This window comes from Scyliorhinus torazame, chromosome 10, assembly GCF_047496885.1.
Source record: "Scyliorhinus torazame isolate Kashiwa2021f chromosome 10, sScyTor2.1, whole genome shotgun sequence".
In the NCBI taxonomy this organism is placed as follows: domain Eukaryota; kingdom Metazoa; phylum Chordata; class Chondrichthyes; order Carcharhiniformes; family Scyliorhinidae; genus Scyliorhinus; species Scyliorhinus torazame.
In genome coordinates this window covers 131,192,314-131,212,210 of record NC_092716.1, presented here as the reverse complement: position 1 = coordinate 131,212,210, position 19,897 = coordinate 131,192,314, and the positions used below count along the sequence as shown (strand labels likewise).

The following is a 19,897-nucleotide window of genomic DNA, read 5'->3' as shown; positions in this document are numbered from 1 at the left end:
TAACCCACACACACAGCAGCCTTACCCAGACACACAGCACCCTCACCCAGACACACAGCACCCTCACCAGATTCACAGCACCCTAACCCAGACACACAGCACCCTCGCCCAGACACACAGCACCCTCACCCAGACACACAGCACCCTCGCCCAGACACACAGCACCCTCGCCCAGACACACAGCACCCTCGCCCAGACACACAGCACCCTCGCCCAGACACACAGCACCCTCACCCAGACACACAGCACCCTCACCAGATTCACAGCACCCTAACCCAGACACACAGCACCCTCGCCCAGACACACAGCACCCTAACCCAGACACACAGCACCCTCACCCAGACACACAGCACCCTCACCCAGACACACAGCACCCTAACCCAGACACACAGCACCCTCGCCCAGACACACAGCACCCTCACCCAGACACACAGCACCTTGACCCAGACACACAGCACCCTCGCCCAGACACACAGCACCCTCACCCAGACACACAGCACCCTCACCCAGACACACAGCACCCTCACCCAGACACACTGCACCCTGACCCAGACACACAGCACCCTGATCCAGACACACAGCACCCTCACCCAGACACACAGCACCCTAACCCAGACACACAGCACCCTCGCCCAGACACACAGCACCCTCGCCCAGACACACAGCACCCTCGTCCAGACACACAGCACCCTCGCCCAGACACACAGCACCCTCGCCCAGACACACAGCACCCTCGCCCAGACACACAGCACCCTCGCCCAGACACACAGCACCCTCGCCCAGACACACAGCACCCTCGCCCAGACACACAGCACCCTCGCCCAGACACACAGCACCCTGGCCCAGACACACAGCACCCTCGTCCAGACACACAGCACCCTCGCCCAGACACACAGCACACTCGCCCAGACACACAGCACCCTCGCCCAGACACACAGCACCCTCGCCCAGACATACAGCACCCTCGCCCAGACACACAGCACCCTAACCGAGCCTCACCCAGACACACAGCACCCTAACCGAGCCTCACCCAGACACACAGCACCCTAACCCAGACACACAGCACCCTAACCCAGACACACAGCACCCTCGCGCAGACACACAGCACCCTAACCCAGACACACTTCACCCTAACCCAGACACACTTCACCCTAACCCAGACACACAGCACCCTAACCCAGACACACAGCACCCTCACCCAGACACACAGCACCCTCACCCAGACACACAGCACCCTCACCCAGACACACAGCACCCTCACCCAGACACACAGCACCCTCACCCAGACACACAGCACCCTCACCCAACACACAGCACCCTAACCCAGACACACAGCACCCTCACCCAGACAATGCGCCCTCACCCAGACACACAGCACCCTCGCCCAGACACACAGCACCCTCGCCCAGACACACAGCACCCTCGCCCAGACACACAGCACCCTCGCCCAGGCACACAGCACCCTCGCCCAGACACACAGCACCCTCGCCCAGACACACAGCACCCTCACCCAGACACACAGCACCCTCGCCCAGACACACAGCACCCTCGCCCAGACACACAGCACCCTCGCCCAGACACACAGCACCCTCGCCCAGACACACAGCACCCTCGCCCAGGCACACAGCACCCTCGTCCAGACACACAGCACCCTCGCCCAGACACACAGCACCCTCGCCCAGACACACAGCACCCTCGCCCAGACACACAGCACCCTCGCCCAGACACACAGCACCCTCACCCAGACACACAGCACCCTCGCCCAGACACACAGCACCCTCGCCCAGACACACAGCACCCTCGTCCAGACACACAGCACCCTCGCCCAGACACACAGCACCCTCGCCCAGACACACAGCACCCTCGCCCAGACACACAGCACCCTCGTCCAGACACACAGCACCCTCGCCCAGACACACAGCACCCTCGCCCAGACACACAGCACCCTCGCCCAGACACACAGCACCCTCGCCCAGACACACAGCACCCTCGCCCAGACACACAGCACCCTAACCCAGACACACAGCACCCTCACCCAGGCACACCGCACCCTGAACCAGACACACTTCACCCTCGCCCAGACACACTGCACCCTCGCCCAGACACATAGCACCCTAACCCAGACACACAGCACCCTCACCCAGATACACAGCACCCTCACCCAGACACACAGCACCCTCACCCAGACACACAGCACCCTCGCCCAGACACACAGCACCCTCACCCAGACACACAGCACCCTGACCCAGACACACAGCACCCTCACCCAGAGACACAGCACCCTCGCCCAGACACATAGCACCCTAACCCAGACACACAGCACCCTCACCCAGACACACAGCACCCTGATCCACACACACAGCAGCCTTACCCAGACACACAGCACCCTCACCCAGACACACAGCACCCTCGCCCAGACACACAGCACCCTCACCCAGACACACTGCACCCTGACCCAGACACACAGCACCCTCACCCAGACACACAGCACCCTAACCCAGAGACACAGCACCCTAACCCAGAGACACAGCACCCTAACCCAGAGACACAGCACCCTCACCCAGACACACAGCACCCTGACCCAGACACACAGCACCCTGACCCACACACACAGCACCCTCGCCCAGACACACAGCACCCGCGCCCAGACACACAGCACCCTCACACAGACACACAGCACCCTGACCCACACACACAGCACCCTCACCCAGACACACAGCACCCTCGCCCAGACACACAGCACCCTCGCCCAGACACACAGCACCCTCGCCCAGACACACTGCACCCTCACCCAGACACACTGCACCCTAACCCAGACACACTGCACCCTCGCCCAGACACACAGCACCCTCAACCAGACACACAGCACCCTCGCCCAGACACACAGCACCCTCGCCCAGACACACAGCACCCTCGCCCAGACACACAGCACCCTCGCCCAGACACACAGCACCCTCGCCCAGACACACAGCACCCTCGCCCAGACACACAGCACCCTCGCCCAGACACACAGCACCCTCGCCCAGACACACAGCACCCTCGCCCAGACACACAGCACCCTCGCCCAGACACACAGCACCCTCGCCCAGACACACAGCACCCTCGCCCAGACACACAGCACCCTAACCCAGACACACAGCACCCTCGCGCAGGCACACCGCACCCTCACCCGGACACACAGCACCCTCGCCCAGACACACAGCACCCTAACCCAGACACACAGCACCCTCGCCCAGACACAGCACCCTCGCCCAGACACACAGCACCCTCGCCCAGACACACAGCACCCTCGCCCAGACACACAGCACCCTCGCCCAGACACACAGCACCCTAACCCAGAGACACAGCACCCTCACCCAGACACTGCACCCTCAAACCCAGACAGACAGCACCCTCACCCAGACACACAGCACCCTAACCGAGCCTCGCCCAGACACACAGCACCCTCGCCGAACCGCACCCAGACACACAGAACCCTCACCCAGACACACAGCACCCTCACCTAGACACACAGCACCCTCACCCAGACACACAGCACCCTCACCCAGACACACAGCACCCTCACCCAGACACACAGCACCCTGACCCAGACACACAGCACCCTAACCGAGCCTCACCCAGACACACAGCACCCTCACCTAGACACACGGCACCCTCGCCCAGACACACGGCACCCTCACCCAGACACACAGCACCCTCGCCCAGACACACAGCACCCTCGCCCAGACACACGGCACCCTCGCCCAGACACACGGCACCCTCGCCCAGACACACAGCACCCTAACCCACACACACAGCAGCCTTACCCAGACACACAGCACCCTCACCCAGACACACAGCACCCTCACCCAGACACACAGCACCCTCACCAGATTCACAGCACCCTAACCCAGACACAAACCACCCTCGCCCAGACACACAGCACCCTCACCCAGACACACAGCACCCTAACCCAGACACACAGCACCCTCGCCCAGACACACAGCACCCTCGCCCAGACACACAGCACCCTCGCCCAGACACACAGCACCCTCACCCAGACACACAGCACCCTCACCCAGACACACAGCACCCTCACCCAGACACACAGCACCCTCACCAGATTCACAGCACCCTAACCCAGACACACAGCACCCTCGCCCAGACACACAGCACCCTAACCCAGACACACAGCACCCTCACCCAGACACACAGCACCCTAACCCAGACACACAGCACCCTCGCCCAGACACACAGCACCCTCGCCCAGACACACAGCACCCTCACCCAGACACACAGCACCCTCACCCAGACACACAGCACCCTGATCCAGACACACAGCACCCTCGCCCAGACACACAGCACCCTGATCCAGACACACAGCACCCTGATCCAGACACACAGCACCCTCACCCAGACACACAGCACCCTCACCCAGACACACTGCACCCTGACCCAGACACACAGCACCCTCGCCCAGACACACAGCACCCTGATCCAGACACACAGCACCCTCACCCAGACACACAGCACCCTAACCCAGACACACAGCACCCTAACCCAGACACACAGCACCCTCGCCCAGACACACAGCACCCTCGCCCAGACACACAGCACCCTCGTCCAGACACACAGCACCCTCGCCCAGACACACAGCACCCGCGCCCAGACGCACAGCACCCTCGCCCAGACACACAGCACCCTCGCCCAGTCACACAGCACCCTCGCCCAGACACACAGCACCCTCGCCCAGACACACAGCACCCTCGCCCAGACACAGCACCCTCGCCCAGACACACAGCACCCTCGCCCAGACACACAGCACCCTCACCCAGACACACAGCACCCTCACCCAGACACACCGCACCCTCGCCCAGAGACACAGCACCCTCGCCCAGACACACAGCCCCTCACCCACACACACAGCAGCCTTACCCAGACACACAGCACCCTCGCCCAGACACACAGCACCCTCGCCCAGACACACAGCACCCTCGCCCAGACACACAGCACCCTCACCCAGACACACTGCACCCTGACCCAGACACACAGCACCCTCACCCAGACACACAGCACCCTAACCCAGAGACACAGCACCCTAACCCAGAGACACAGCACCCTCACCCAGACACACAGCACCCTCACCCAGACACACTGCACCCTCACCCAGACACACAGCACCCTGACCCAGACACACAGCACCCTGACCCACACACACAGCACCCTCCCCCAGACACACAGCACCCGCGCCCCGACACACAGCACCCTCACACAGACACACAGCACCCTGACCCACACACACAGCACCCTCACCCAGACACACAGCACCCTCGCCCAGACACACTGCACCCTCACCCAGACACACTGCACCCTAACCCAGACACACAGCACCCTCGCCCAGACACACAGCACCCTCAACCAGACACACAGCACCCTCGCCCAGACACACAGCACCCTCGCCCAGACACACAGCACCCTCGCCCAGACACACAGCACCCTCGCCCAGACACACAGCACCCTCGTCCAGACACACAGCACCCTCGCCCAGACACACAGCACCCTCACACAGACACACAGCACCCTCACCCAGACACACAGCACCCTCACCCAGACACACAGCACCCTCGCCCAGACACACAGCACCCTCGCCCAGACAAACAGCACCCTCACCCAGGCACACCGCACCCTGACCCAGACACACAGCACCCTCGCCCAGACACACAGCACCCTCGCCCAGACACACAGCACCCTAACCCAGACAAACAGCACCCTCGCCCAGGCACACCGCACCATCGCCCAGACACACAGCACCCTCGCCCAGACACACAGCACCCTAACCCAGACACACAGCACCCTCACCCAGGCACACCGCACCCTCACCCGGACACACAGCACCCTCACCCAGGCACACCGCACCCTCACCCGGACACACAGCACACTCGCCCAGACACACAGCACCCTAACCCAGTCACACAGCACCCTCGCCCAGACGCACAGCACCCTCGCCCAGACACACAGCACCCTCGCCCAGACACACAGCACCCTAACCCAGAGACATAGCACCCTCACCCAGACACTGCGCCCTCAAACCCAGACAGACAGCACCCTCACCCAGACACACAGCACCCTAACCGAGCCTCGCCCAGACACACAGCACCCTCGCCGAACCGCACCCAGACACACAGCACCCTCACCCAGACACACAGCACCCTCACCTAGACACACAGCACCCTCACCCAGACACACAGCACCCTCACCCAGACACACAGCACCCTCACCCAGACACACAGCACCCTCACCCAGACACACAGAACCCTAACCGAGCCTCACCCAGACACACAGCACCCTCACCCAGACACACGGCACCCTCGCCCAGACACACAGCACCCTAACCCACACACACAGCAGCCTTACCCAGACACACAGCACCCTCGCCCAGACACACAGCACCCTCACCCAGACACACAGCACCCTAACCCAGACACACAGCACCCTCGCCCAGACACACAGCACCCTCGCCCAGACACACAGCACCCTCGCCCAGACACACAGCACCCTCACCCAGACACACAGCACCCTCACCAGATTCACAGCACCCTAACCCAGACACACAGCACCCTCGCCCAGACACACAGCACCCTAACCCAGACACACAGCACCCTCACCCAGACACACAGCACCCTAACCCAGACACACAGCACCCTCGCCCAGACACACAGCACCTTGACCCAGACACACAGCACCCTCGCCCAGACACACAGCACCCTCACCCAGACACACAGCACCCTCACCCAGACACACAGCACCCTCACCCAGACACACTGCACCCTGACCCAGACACACAGCACCCTCGCCCAGACACACAGCACCCTGATCCAGACACACAGCACCCTCACCCAGACACACAGCACCCTAACCCAGACACACAGCACCCTCGCCCAGACACACAGCACCCTCGCCCAGACACACAGCACCCTCGCCCAGACACACAGCACCCTCGTCCAGACACACAGCACCCTCGCCCAGACACACAGCACCCGCGCCCAGACACACAGCACCCTCGCCCAGACACACAGCACCCTCGCCCAGACACACAGCACCCTCGCCCAGACACACAGCACCCTCGCCCAGACACACAGCACCCTCGCCCAGACACACAGCACCCTCGCCCAGACACACAGCACCCTCGCCCAGACACACAGCACCCTCGCCCAGACACACAGCACCCTCGCCCAGACACACAGCACCCTCGCCCAGACACACAGCACCCTCGCCCAGACACACAGCACCCTAACCGAGCCTCACCCAGACACACAGCACCCTAACCCAGACACACAGCACCCTAACCCAGACACACAGCACCCTCGCGCAGACACACAGCACCCTAACCCAGACACACTTCACCCTAACCCAGACACACAGCACCCTAACCCAGACACACAGCACCCTAACCCAGACACACAGCACCCTAACCCAGACACACAGCACCCTCACCCAGACACACAGCACCCTCACCCAGACACACAGCACCCTCACCCAGACACACAGCACCCTCACCCAGACACACAGCACCCTCACCCAGACACACAGCACCCTCACCCAACACACAGCACCCTAACCCAGACACACAGCACCCTCACCCAGACAATGCGCCCTCACCCAGACACACAGCACCCTCGCACAGACACACAGCACCCTCGCCCAGACACACAGCACCCTCGCCCAGACACACAGCACCCTCGCCCAGACACACAGCACCCTCGCCCAGACACACAGCACCCTCGCCCAGACACACAGCACCCTCGCCCAGACACACAGCACCCTCGCCCAGACACACAGCACCCTAGCCCAGACACACAGCACCCTCGCCCAGACACACAGCACCCTCGCCCCGACACACAGCACCCTAACCCAGACACACAGCACCCTCACCCAGACACACAGCACCCTCACCCAGACACACAGCACCCTGACCCAGACACACAGCACCCTCGCCCAGACACACAGCACCCTCGCCCAGACACACAGCACCCTCGCCCAGACACACAGCAGCCTTACCCAGACACACAGCACCCTCGCCCAGACACACAGCACCCTCGCCCAGACACACAGCACCCTCACCCAGACACACTGCACCCTCACCCAGACACACAGCACCCTGACCCAGACACACAGCACCCTGACCCAGACACACAGCACCTTCACCCAGACACACAGCACCCTCACCCAGACACACAGCACCCTCACCCAGACACACAGCACCTAACCCAGACACACAGCACCCTCACCCAGACACACAGCACCCTTACCCAGACACACAGCACCCTCACCCAGACACACAGCACCCTCACCCAGACACACAGCACCCTCGCCCAGACACACAGCACCCTCGCCCAGACACACAGCACCCTCGCCCAGACACACAGCACCCTCACCCAGACACACAGCACCCTCACCCAGACACACAGCACCCTCGCCCAGACACAACGCACCCTCGCCTAGGTACACAGCACCCTCACCCAGACACACAGCACCCTCACCCAGACACACAGCACCCTCACCCAGACGCACAGCACCCTCACCCAGACGCACAGCACCCTCACCCAGACACACAGCACCCTCGCCCAGACACACAGCACCCTCGCCCAGACACACAGCACCCTCACCCAGGCACACCGCACCCTGACCCAGGCACACCGCACCCTGACCCAGACACACAGCACCCTTACCCAGACACACAGCACCCTCGCCCAGACACACAGCACCCTCGCCCAGACACACAGCACCCTAACCCAGACACACAGCACCCTAACCCAGACACACAGCACCCTCGCCCAGGCACACCGCACCCTCGCCCAGACACACAGCACCCTAACCCAGACACACAGCACCCTCGCCCAGGCACACCGCACCCTCGCCCAGACACACAGCACCCTCGCCCAGACACACAGCACCCTTACCCAGACACACAGCACCCTCGCCCAGGCACACCGCACCCTCGCCCAGGCACACCGCACCCTCGCCCAGACACACAGCACCCTAACCCAGACACACAGCACCCTCGCCCAGACACACAGCACCCTAACCCAGTGACACAGCACCCTCACCCAGACACTGCGCCCTCAAACCCAGACAGACAGCACCCTCACCCAGACACACAGCACCCTAACCGAGCCTCGCCCAGACACACAGCACCCTCGCCGAACCGCACCCAGACACACAGCACCCTTACCCAGACACACAGCACTCTGACCCAGACACACAGCACCCTAACCGAGCCTCACCCAGACACACAGCACCCTCACCCAGACACACAGCACCCTCGCCCAGACACACAGCACCCTCGCCCAGACACACAGCACCCTCGCCCAGACACACAGCACCCTCACCCAGACACACAGCACCCTGACCCAGACACACAGCACCCTGACCCAGACACACAGCACCCTCGCCCAGACACACAGCACCTCGCCCAGACACACAGCACCCTCGCCCAGACACACAGCACCCTCGCCCAGACACACAGCACCCTCGCCCAGACACACAGCACCCTCGCCCAGACACACAGCACCCTCGCCCAGACACACAGCACCCTCGCCCAGACACACAGCACCCTCGCCCAGACACACAGCACCCTCGCCCAGACACACAGCACCCTCGCCCAGACACACAGCACCCTCGCCCAGACACACAGCACCCTCGCCCAGACACACAGCACCCTTACCCAGACACACAGCACTCTGACCCAGACACACAGCACCCTCGCCCAGACACACAGCACCCTTACCCAGACACACAGCACCCTCACCCAGACACACCGTGTCCCAGCTTGGAGATTGATGCATCGCACGAGGTAAGTTGTAGGAAACAAAGTAATAGTTTTAATACTCTAAGATGTAGCCTATCTGCTGCTGAACCCAGACTCAGTCAACTATATACAACACCCAGTGGGGCGGAGTCACGGCAGAACAACAATATATCACAGTGAGTAACAATGGAACAAACAGTAACAGAGACTATATACAGTGCTGTAAGTAACAGTGGAACAACAATAACAGTGATTCACCACATTCACCCCCAGTTTTTTTAAGAAGTCCAACGGGGGTGAAGCAAATTTATAGAGTAAGTCTATCAGGAGCTTTAACCGTCCGCTGGGATCTCCTCAGTCCTGGCTGTGGTGTGGGCACTGGTGTTGAAACCTGCGACTCTGGGAGCGTGTCGTCCTCTTCTTCCAGAAGCGTCGACAGAGAGGGAGGCGGTGTAGGCGCGGGGGCAATGGTAATGGAGGTAGATGGTGGAGGGGCGGGTGGGGAACCAGCGGGTGCCAGGTCCCAGAGGGAGACTGTGTCCTGCCGCCCGTCCTGATGTGCCACGTAGGCATATTGTGGGTTAGCGTGGAGAAGCATAACCCGCTCGAACAGGGGATCGGTTTTGTGATTCCTCACATGCTTCCGGAGGACGGGCCCTGTGGCTGTCAGCCAGGACGTGAGCGAGACGCCTGAGGTTGACTTCCTGGGGAAGACAAACACCCGTCCGTGAGGGGTCTCGTTGGTGGCAGTACACAGAAGCGACCGGATGGAGTGGAGCGCATCGGGAAGGACCTCCTGCCAGCGGGAGACTGGGAGACCTCTAGACCGTAGGGCCAGGAGGACGGCCTTCCAGACCATCGCGTTCTCCCTCTCCACCTGTCCGTTTCCCCGGGGGTTGTAGCTGGTCGTCCTGCTCGAGGTGATGCCCTTGCTGAGCAGGAACTGACGCAACTCATCACTCATGAATGAGGAGCTCCGATCACTGTGGATGTAGGTGGGGAAACCGAACAAGGTGAAGAGGCTGTGCGGGGCCTTGATGACAGTGGCCGAGGTCATGTCAGGGCATGGGATGGCGAAGGGAAAACGTCAGTACTCATCAACGATGTTGAGGAAGTACACGTTACAGTCGGTGGAGGGTGGGGGGGCCCTTTGAAGTCGATGCTGAGGCGATCAAAGGGGTGGGAGGCATTTGCAAGGTGTGTTCTATCCGGCTGATAGAAGTGCGGTTTGCATTCCGCGCAGACCTGGCAGTCCCTGGTCACAGTCCGGACCTCCTCGATGGAGTTAGGCAGGTTGCGAGCCTTGATAAAATGGAAAAAACGGGTGACCCCCGGGTGACCCCCGGGTGACAGAGGTCATTGTGGAGGGCCCGAAATCAGTCTACTTGTGCGCTGGCACATGTACCGCGGGACAGGGCGTCCGGGGGCTCATTGAGCTTCCCGGGCCGATACAAGGTGTCATAATTGTAGGTGGAGAGTTTGATCCTCCACCTTAGAATCTTGTCATTCTTGATCTTGCCCGCTGTGTATTGTTAAACATGAAGGCAACCGACCATTGGTCAGTGAGGAGAGTGAATCGCCTGCGGGCCAGGTAATGCCTCCAATGTCGCACAATGGATTGGGCTTCGTTTTTGACGGAGGAGTGTCGAATTTCGGAGACATGGAGGTACGAGAGAAGAAAGCCACGGGACTGCCCGCCCGGTTGAGGGTAGCGGCCAGAGCAAAGTCCGACACATCGCATTCCACCTAGAACAGGATGGACTCGTCCACAGCGTGCATCGTGGCCTTGTGGTTGAAGGCTAGCCGGGCCTCAGCCGACAGGGGAAAAAGGGTGGATTTGATGAGTGGACGGGCCTTGTCCGCATAGTTGGGGACCCACTGGGCATAGTACGAGAAGAACCCCAGGCATCTCTTCAGGGCCTTGGGGCAGTGAGGGAGGGGACGTTCCAGGAGGGGGCGCATATGGTCGGGATCGGGCCCTAGGACTCCATTTTCCACAAAGTAGCCAAGGATGGCTAGGCGGGTCATGCGGAAAACGCACTTCTCCTTATTATACGCAAGATTAAGGAGCTTGGCAGTGTGAAGGAAATGCTGGAGGTGAGCGTCATGGTCCTGCTGGTCATGGCTGCAGATGGTGACATTATCCAGATACGGGAGCGTGGCCCGCAGCCCGTATTGGTCAATCATTCGGTCCATCTCCCGTTGGAAGACCGAGACCCCATTGGTGACGCCGAAGGGGACCCTGAGGATGTGGTAGAGGCGGCCATCTGCTTCGAAGACAGTGTCTTGGTGGTTCTCCGGGCGGATAGGGAGCTGGTGGTACGCGGACTTCAAGTCACCCGTGGAGAATACTCGGTACTGCGCAATCTGGTTGACCATGTCAGATATGCGGGGGAGGGGGTACGCATCGAGCTGCGTGTACCGGTTGATCGTCCACCCTGCCCCCTCAGGTCAGGCTTCAGAGATGGCATTGGAAGTCTAGGCCTAATAAAAGGGGAGCGCAGAGATAGGGGAGGACGTAGAGTTTAAAGTTAATGCACTCTACGTCACGTATCGCAAGAGCTGCGACACAGTACCCCCGGACCTCAACAGTGTGAGATCCGGAAGCCAGGGAGATTGTCTGGGACGCAGGAAAAATTCGGAGAGAGCAGCGCCTTACTGTATCCGGATGGACGAAGCTGTCCGTGCTCACGGAGTCGAATAAGCAGGTCGTCCCGTGCACGTTGATCCGGACGGTCATCATTGAGTTCTTGAGATGACGGGGCCGGGACTGGTTGAGGGTGACGGAGGCGAGCTGCGGAAGGTGGCTGGTCTGGTCGGTGGTAGCGGGTGGCGTCGAAGGTGGCGTCCCCCATGAGTCGCATGTGGCGGGTCGCGTAGAACATGGCGGCCAAGATGGCGGCCCCCACGAGTCGGGTCGCATCGGTGATGGCGAACAAGATGGCGGACTCCACGGGCCGCACGAGGCGGATGATGCGTTAGAAGGGGGAGGTCCCGACAGGCAAGATACCACACGGCGGTATTTGGACGTTTTTGGCCGGGCCTGGCAGACTTTTGCAAAGTGCCCCTTCTTACCGCACTCACTGCAAGTCACGTTACAAGCTGGGCAGCGTTGTCTGGAGTGCTGACCCTGGCCGCAGAAGTAGCAGGACGGTGCCCCGGAGTTGGCGGGCTTGTGACACCCCCGGATCAGGTGATGGCTGCGCCCAGGACGCCCACGAGGATGCCGAGTGGTCGGGCGTGAAAGCATCCATATTCTGGAAGGCCAGTTCCAGGGAGTTTGTGAGCCGCACCGTGTCGTTTAGGTCGAGGGTACCCCACAAGAGCAGGCGCTGACGGATGTAGTCAGACCTAACGCCGGCCGCATAGGTGTTCCGGATCAGGAGCTCGGTATGTTGAACTGCCATTACTGCCTGGCAGCTACAATTCCGGGCGAGTACCCACAAGTCACGCAGGAACTCAGCCAAAGATTCTCCCGCGTACACCTTGTTTACCGCCCTCACGTACTGCCCTTTGAGGAGTGTAATCGCCTCGTCGTACGTGGCCGCGTCTCTGATAAGGGTAAATATTCGGTGGCTCACCTGGGCATTGAGGACCCGAAACTTGAGCTCCCCTGAGACGGCGTCAGTGGAAGAGTCGAGGTAGGCCCCGAAACAGCTGAGCCAATACTGGAAGATTGCGGTGGCGTCAGCTGCCTCTGGGTCCAGGTCCAATCGCTCAGGCTTGAGTGACTTATCCATCGTACTATCTTAGAGTATTAAATTGATGCACCATCAATTACACACGAGGCAAGTTGTAGGAAACAAAGTAATGGTTTTAATACTCTAAGATGTAGCCTGTCTGCTGCTGAACTCAGACTGGAGACAAGGCTACAGATCAGTCAACTATATACAACACCCAGTGGGGCGGAGTCACGGCAGAACAACAATATATCACAGTGAGTAACAATGGAACAAACAGTAACAGAGACTATATTCAGCGCTGTAAGTAACAGTGGAACAACAATAACAGTGGTTCACCACAGAGTCATTTTGTGGTTTTAATGGTTGTTGGAATCAGCCCCTGGAACTCACCGGTTCTCATTGATGTTGTGAGCGAAGTTGGGAGTGTAACTTTCCCCTTGCTCCTCCTCATCCTCCTCAGCAGGGAAACCATACTGAGGCTCGAAGTATGGGTTGTCATAGTCACGGTTGCGCACCAGTCCCTCCGACAGTCCATCATTCTCCCGCCGCTCGAGATTAGCTTTGGCAAATGCCTGGATTGATGCGGCTGAAATGTGGTTGTGGAAAGTCAGCGTCTTGTCCTCTGCTTCAGCCGAGTCGATGGATTCCTGCTGGACCAGAGGTGGTCAGTCACTGACTGCAGTCACAGAGACAACACCCCCTAACGTGGGCCCAGGGCCAACTGCGTACCCCCACCCCCAATTGCGATAACTTGCTGGCAGCAAGAGTGAGAAGGAGGGTAGCGAGGGATGGTGGAGGAGAAAGGGTTAGGAGGGGAAATGGTGATGGGGGGGGAAAGAAAAGAGGGGGAAGGAAAGAAATGATGGAGAGGAGTGGTCAGGGGATGTGAGGGGAGCAAGGGCGGGGGAGGCGAGGGCGAGGGAGGCGAGGGCGAGGGAGGCGAGGGCGAGGGAGGCGAGGGCGAGGGAGGGCGAGGGAGGGCGAGGGCGAGGGAGGGCGAGGGAGGCGAGGGCGAGGGAGGCGAGGGCGGCGAGGGCGAGGGCGGCGAGGGCGAGGGAGGCGAGGGCGAGGGCGGCGAGGGCGAGGGAGGCGAGGGCGAGGGAGGCGAGGGCGAGGGAGGCGAGGGCGAGGGAGGCGAGGGCGAGGGAGGCGAGGGCGAGGGAGGCGAGGGCGAGGGAGGCGAGGGCGAGGGAGGCGAGGGCGAGGGAGGCGAGGGCGAGGGAGGCGAGGGCGAGGGAGGCGAGGGCGAGGGAGGCGAGGGCGAGGGAGGCGAGGGCGAGGGAGGCGAGGGCGAGGGAGGCGAGGGCGAGGGAGGCGAGGGCGAGGGAGGCGAGGGCGAGGGAGGCGAGGGCGAGGGAGGCGAGGGCGAGGGAGGCGAGGGGAGGGGAGGGGAGGGCGGGTGGCAGGGGAGGGCGGGGGGCGGGGAGGGGAGGGCGGGTGGCAGGGGAGGGCGGGTGGCGGGGAGGGCAGGGAGGGTTGGGGGAGGGGAGGGCGGGTGGCGGGGAGGGTTGGGGGAGGGTGGTGGGGCAGGGAAGGAGGGTGCAGTGGAGGGGAGGGAGGGTGGCAGGCAGCGAGGGTGGCGGGGAGAGGAGGGAGGGTGGCAGAGAGGGAGGGAGGGTGGCAGGGAGGGGTGGGAGGGTGGGTGGCGAGCGAGGGGTGCAGGGGAGGTTAGGTGAAGGGTCGGGCGGATCAGCGGAATGGGAACAGCGGAAGACAGAAGCTGGGCTGAGGAAGGCCGTGGAGATGGCCGCTGAAGGTGGTCAGGATATAGGTCAGGATTCAACACTATCAAACAGTAAAAGTATCCAGAAAGCTGACGTACGTGGTTAGTGCCTTGTATAACAGTGCTGGGACTACTGCTGGCTGTCGTACTCGAGCTGGATCGAAGAGGATTGTTTTCCAGGGAATTTTCACTGTCCAGCCCCTGATCATCCAGGTCATCGCGATATTTCTGAAATCCCTGGAATTCTATCTCACTGGGATCACCGAGGGCAGCATGGGTTGGAGGATCGAGATCTGTAATGACAGTATGATATTGTAGCACTGGCACTATGTACATGGCTGTCTCCTGTAATATCCCACATTAACTCTTCACTCTATCGTAGACCCCCAATTGGAAAAATGCCAAAGAATCTGATGGGAAAAACAATCGACTAACAGGTTACAAAATGTTGCTCCATCATTTAGATATCAGCCCTCACCCCCTCCACTTCTGGAAGGCTCCCACCAAAAAGCAGCAAAATATTGCAGATGCTGGAAATCTGAAATATAAACAGCTCTGTGGCTCAGAAGGGAAGGGGGAGAATAGAAAAGCGATAGTGATAGGAGACTCAATGGTTAGGAGAACGGATAGGAGATTCTGTGGTCACGAACGAGACTCCCGGAAGATATGTTGCCTCTCGGGTGCCAGAGTCAGGGATGTCTTGGATCAAGTCTTAAGGGGGAGGGGGAGGCACCAGACATTGTGGTGCACATTGGCACCAACGACATAGCTAAGAAAAGGGATGAGGATCTAAAAAGTGATTTTAGGGAGTTAGGTTGGAAGCGAAAGAGTAGGGCGAGCAGAGTAGTAATCTCAGGATTGCTACCAGTGCCACATGCTAGTGAGGCAAGGAACAGAGACTGAGTGCAGCTGAACACGTGGCTACAGAGCTGGTGTAGGAGGGAAGGCTTCAGATATGTAGATCATTGGCATACCTTCTGGGGAAAGTGGGACCTGTACATGAAGGATGGGTTGCACCTAAACTGGAGGGGCACCGATATTCTGGGTGGGAGGTTTGCTAGAGCAATTTGGGAGGGTTTAAACGAGTTTGGCACGGGGGTGGGAACCAGAGCTACAGATCAGAGGATAGGGTAGCTGTTGAACGGGCAGAAATAGTATGTGAGTCTGTGAGGAAGGATGGACAGTTGATAGGGCAAAGTTGCACTCAATGGGATGGATTAAAGTGTGTCTGTTTCAATGCACGGAATGTCAGGAATAAGGAAGATGAACTTAGAGCATGGATCAGTACTTGGAACTACAATGTTGTGGTCATTATGGAGACATGGATTTCACAGGGGCAGGAATGGTTGTTAGATGTTTTAAGAAGAATAGGGAGGGAGGTAAAAGAGGAGGGGGAGTGGCACTGTTAATTCGGGAGTGCATCACAGCTGCAGAAAAAAGGTAGTTGAGGAGGGTTTGTCTACTGAATCAGTATGGGTGGAAGTCAGAAACAAGAAAGGTGCAGTCACTTTATTGGGAGTTTTCTACAAACACCCCCCCAATAGCAGCTGACAGATGAAGGAACAGACTGGGCTGCAGATCTTGGAAAGGTGCAGAAATAACAGTTGTTGTCATGGGTGACTTCAACTTCCCCAATATTGACTGGAAACTCCTTAGTGCAAATGGTTTGGATGGAGCAGATTTTGTCAGGTGTGTGCAGGATGAATTCCTGACTCAATATGTAGATAGGCCGACTAGAGGGGAGAGGCCACATTGGATTTGGTGCTTGGCAACAAACCAGGCCAAGTGTCAGATGTCTCGGAGGAGCATAAAGTGGGAACAGTTGTTCTTGGGGAAATGCACAACAGTAATGTGGGGGTTGTTTAAGGAGCACTTGCTGCGAGTGCTGGATAGTTTTGCCCCACTGAGACGAGGAAGAAATGGGGAGGTGAAAAATCCTTGGATGTCAAGAGAGGTGGAGATTCTAATCAAGAGGAAGAAGGAAGCTTACGTAAGGTTGAGGAAGCAAGGATCTGGCACGGCTCTAGAGGGTGACAAGGTAGCCAGGAAGGAACTCAAAAATGGACTGAGGAGAGCTAGAAGGGGGCATGGAAAAGCCCTGGCGTGAAGGATTAGGGAAAACCCTAAGGCATTCTACACTTGTGAGAAATAAGAGGATGATCAGTGAGAGTAGGGCCAATCAGGGATAGTGGAGGGAACTTGTGCCTCAAGTCTGAGGAGGTAGGGGAGGCCCTAAATGAATATTTTGCTTCAGTATTCACTGGAGAGAGGGATCTTGTAGCTTGTGAGAACAGCGTGAACCAGGTTAATAGACTCGAACAGGTTTATATTAAGGAGGATGTGCTGGAAATTTTGAAAAGCATCAGGATAGATAAGTCCCCTGGGCCAGACAGGATACACCCAAGGTTATTACGGGAAGCGAGGGAGGAGATTGCTACGCCATTGACAATGATCTTTGCGTCCTCGCTCTCCATTCGAGTAGTACCGATGATTGGAGGGAGGTAAATGTTGTTCTGCTGGTCAAGAAAGGGAATAGGGAAATCCCTGGGAATTACAGACCAATCAGTCTTACGTCTGTGGTGAGCAAAATACTGGACAGGATTCTGAGAGATAGGATTTATTATTTAGAAAAACAGTTTGATTAAAGCTAGTCAGCATGGCTTTGTGACGGGCAGGTCATGCCTCACAAGCCTCATTGAATTCTTCGAGGATGTGACGAGACACATTGATGAAGGACGGGCAGTGGATGTGGTGTATATGGATTTTAGTAAGGCATTTAGACCATAAGACCATAAGACATAGGAGCGGAAGTAAGGCCATTCGGCCCATCGAGTCCACTCCACCATTCAATCATGGCTGATTTCAACTCCATTTACCCGCTCTCTCTCCAGAGCCCTTAATTCCGCGAGAAATCAAGAATTTAACAACTTCTGTCTTAAAGACACTCAACGTTCCGGCCTCCACCGCCCTCTGTGGCAATGAATTCCACAGACCCACCACTCTCTGGCTGAAGAAATTTCTCCTCATCTCTGTTCTAAAGTGACTCCCTTTTATTCTAAGGCTGTGCCCCCGGGTGCTAGTCTCCCCTGCTAATGGAAACAACTTCCCTACGTCCACCCTATCTAAGCCATTCATTATCTTGTAAGTTTCTATTAGGTCTCCCCTCAACCTCCTAAACTCCAATGAATATAATCCCAGGATCCTCAGACATTCATCGTATGTTAGGCCTACCATTCCTGGGATCATCCGTGTGAATCTCCGCTGGACCCTCTCCAGTGCCAGTATGTCCTTCCTGAGGTGTGGGGCCCAAAATTGCTCACAGTATTCTAAATGGGGCCTAATTAATGCTTTATAAAGCTTCAGAAGTACATCCCTGCTTTTATATTCCAAGCCTCTTGAGATAAATGACAACATTGTATTTGCTTTCTTAATTACAGACTCAACCTGCAAGTTTACCTTTAGAGAATCCTGGACTAGGACTCCCAAGTCCCTTTGCACGTCAGCATTATGAATTTTGTCACCGTTTAGAAAATAGTCCATGCCTCTATTCTTTTTTCCAAAGTGCAAGACCTCGCACTTGCCCACGTTGAATTTCATCAACCATTTCTTGGACCACTCTCCTAAACTGTCTAAATCTTTCTGCAGCCTCCCCACCTCCTCCATATTACCTGCCCCTCTACCTATCTTTGTATTATATCATTTGAAAAGGTTCCCCATGCTAGGCTCATTCAGAAAGTAAGGGGGCATGGGATACAGGGAAATTTGGCTGTCTGGATACAGAATTGGCTGGCCGAAAGAAGACAGCGAGTGGTAGTGGATGGAAAGTATTCTGACTGGTGGTCGATGACCAGTGGTGTCCCACAGGGATCTGTTCTGGGACCTCTGCTCTTTGTGGTTTTTATAAATGACTTGGATGAGGAAGTGGAAGGGTGGGTTAGTAAGTTTGCCGATGACACGAAGGTTGGGAGAGTTGTAGATAGTGTTGAGGGTTGTTGCAGGTTACAACAGGACATTGACAGGATGCAGAGCTGGGCTGAGAAGTGGCAGATGGAGTTCAACCTTGATAAATGTGAAGGGATTCATTTTGGAAGGTCCAATTTGAATGCTGAATACACGGTTAAAGGCAAGATTCTTGGAAGTGTGGAGGAACAGAGGGATCTTGGGGTCCACATACATAGACAACTCAAAGTTGCCACCCAGGTTGATAGGGTTTGTCAAGAAGGCGTAGGGTGTGTTGGCTTTCATGAACAGGGGAATTGAGTTTAAGAGACGCGAGGTTTTGCTGCAGTTTTATAAACCTTGGTTAGACCACACTTGGAATAGTGTGTCCAGTTCTGGTCGCCTCGTTTTAGGAAGGATGTAGATGCTTTGGAGAGGGTGCAGAGGAGATTTACCAGGATGCTGCCTGGACTGGAGGGCATGTCTTATGAAGAAAGGGTGAGACAGCTAGGGCTTTTCTCACTGGAGCGAAGAAGGAAGAGAGGAGACTTGATAGAGGTGGACAAGGTGATGAGAGGCATGGATAGAGTGGATAGCCAGAGGCTTTTCCCAGGGTGGAAATGGCTGTTACAAGGGGACATAATTTTAAGATTATTGGAGAAAGGTATAGGGGAGATATCAGAGGTCGGTTCTTTACACAGAGTGGTGGGTGTGTGGAATGCACTGCCAGCAGAGGTGGTGGAGTCAGAGTCATTAGGGACATTT

General features: G+C 58.3%; 1 protein-coding gene across 15 annotated transcripts in view; it reads right to left on the bottom strand.

Annotated features, from left to right (window-relative positions):
- madd (MAP-kinase activating death domain) overlaps positions 1-19,897 on the bottom strand; it is a 439,970-nt gene that overhangs the window by 197,196 nt on the left and 222,877 nt on the right. For all 15 annotated transcript variants that reach the window (XM_072518747.1, XM_072518746.1, XM_072518754.1 and 12 more), the window contains 2 exons: positions 15,293-15,486; positions 13,861-14,117 (listed from right to left, as the gene is read on the bottom strand). In XM_072518747.1, the coding sequence (XP_072374848.1) occupies positions 13,861-14,117; positions 15,293-15,486 (451 nt within the window). The remainder of the gene's footprint in view (positions 1-13,860; positions 14,118-15,292; positions 15,487-19,897) is intronic.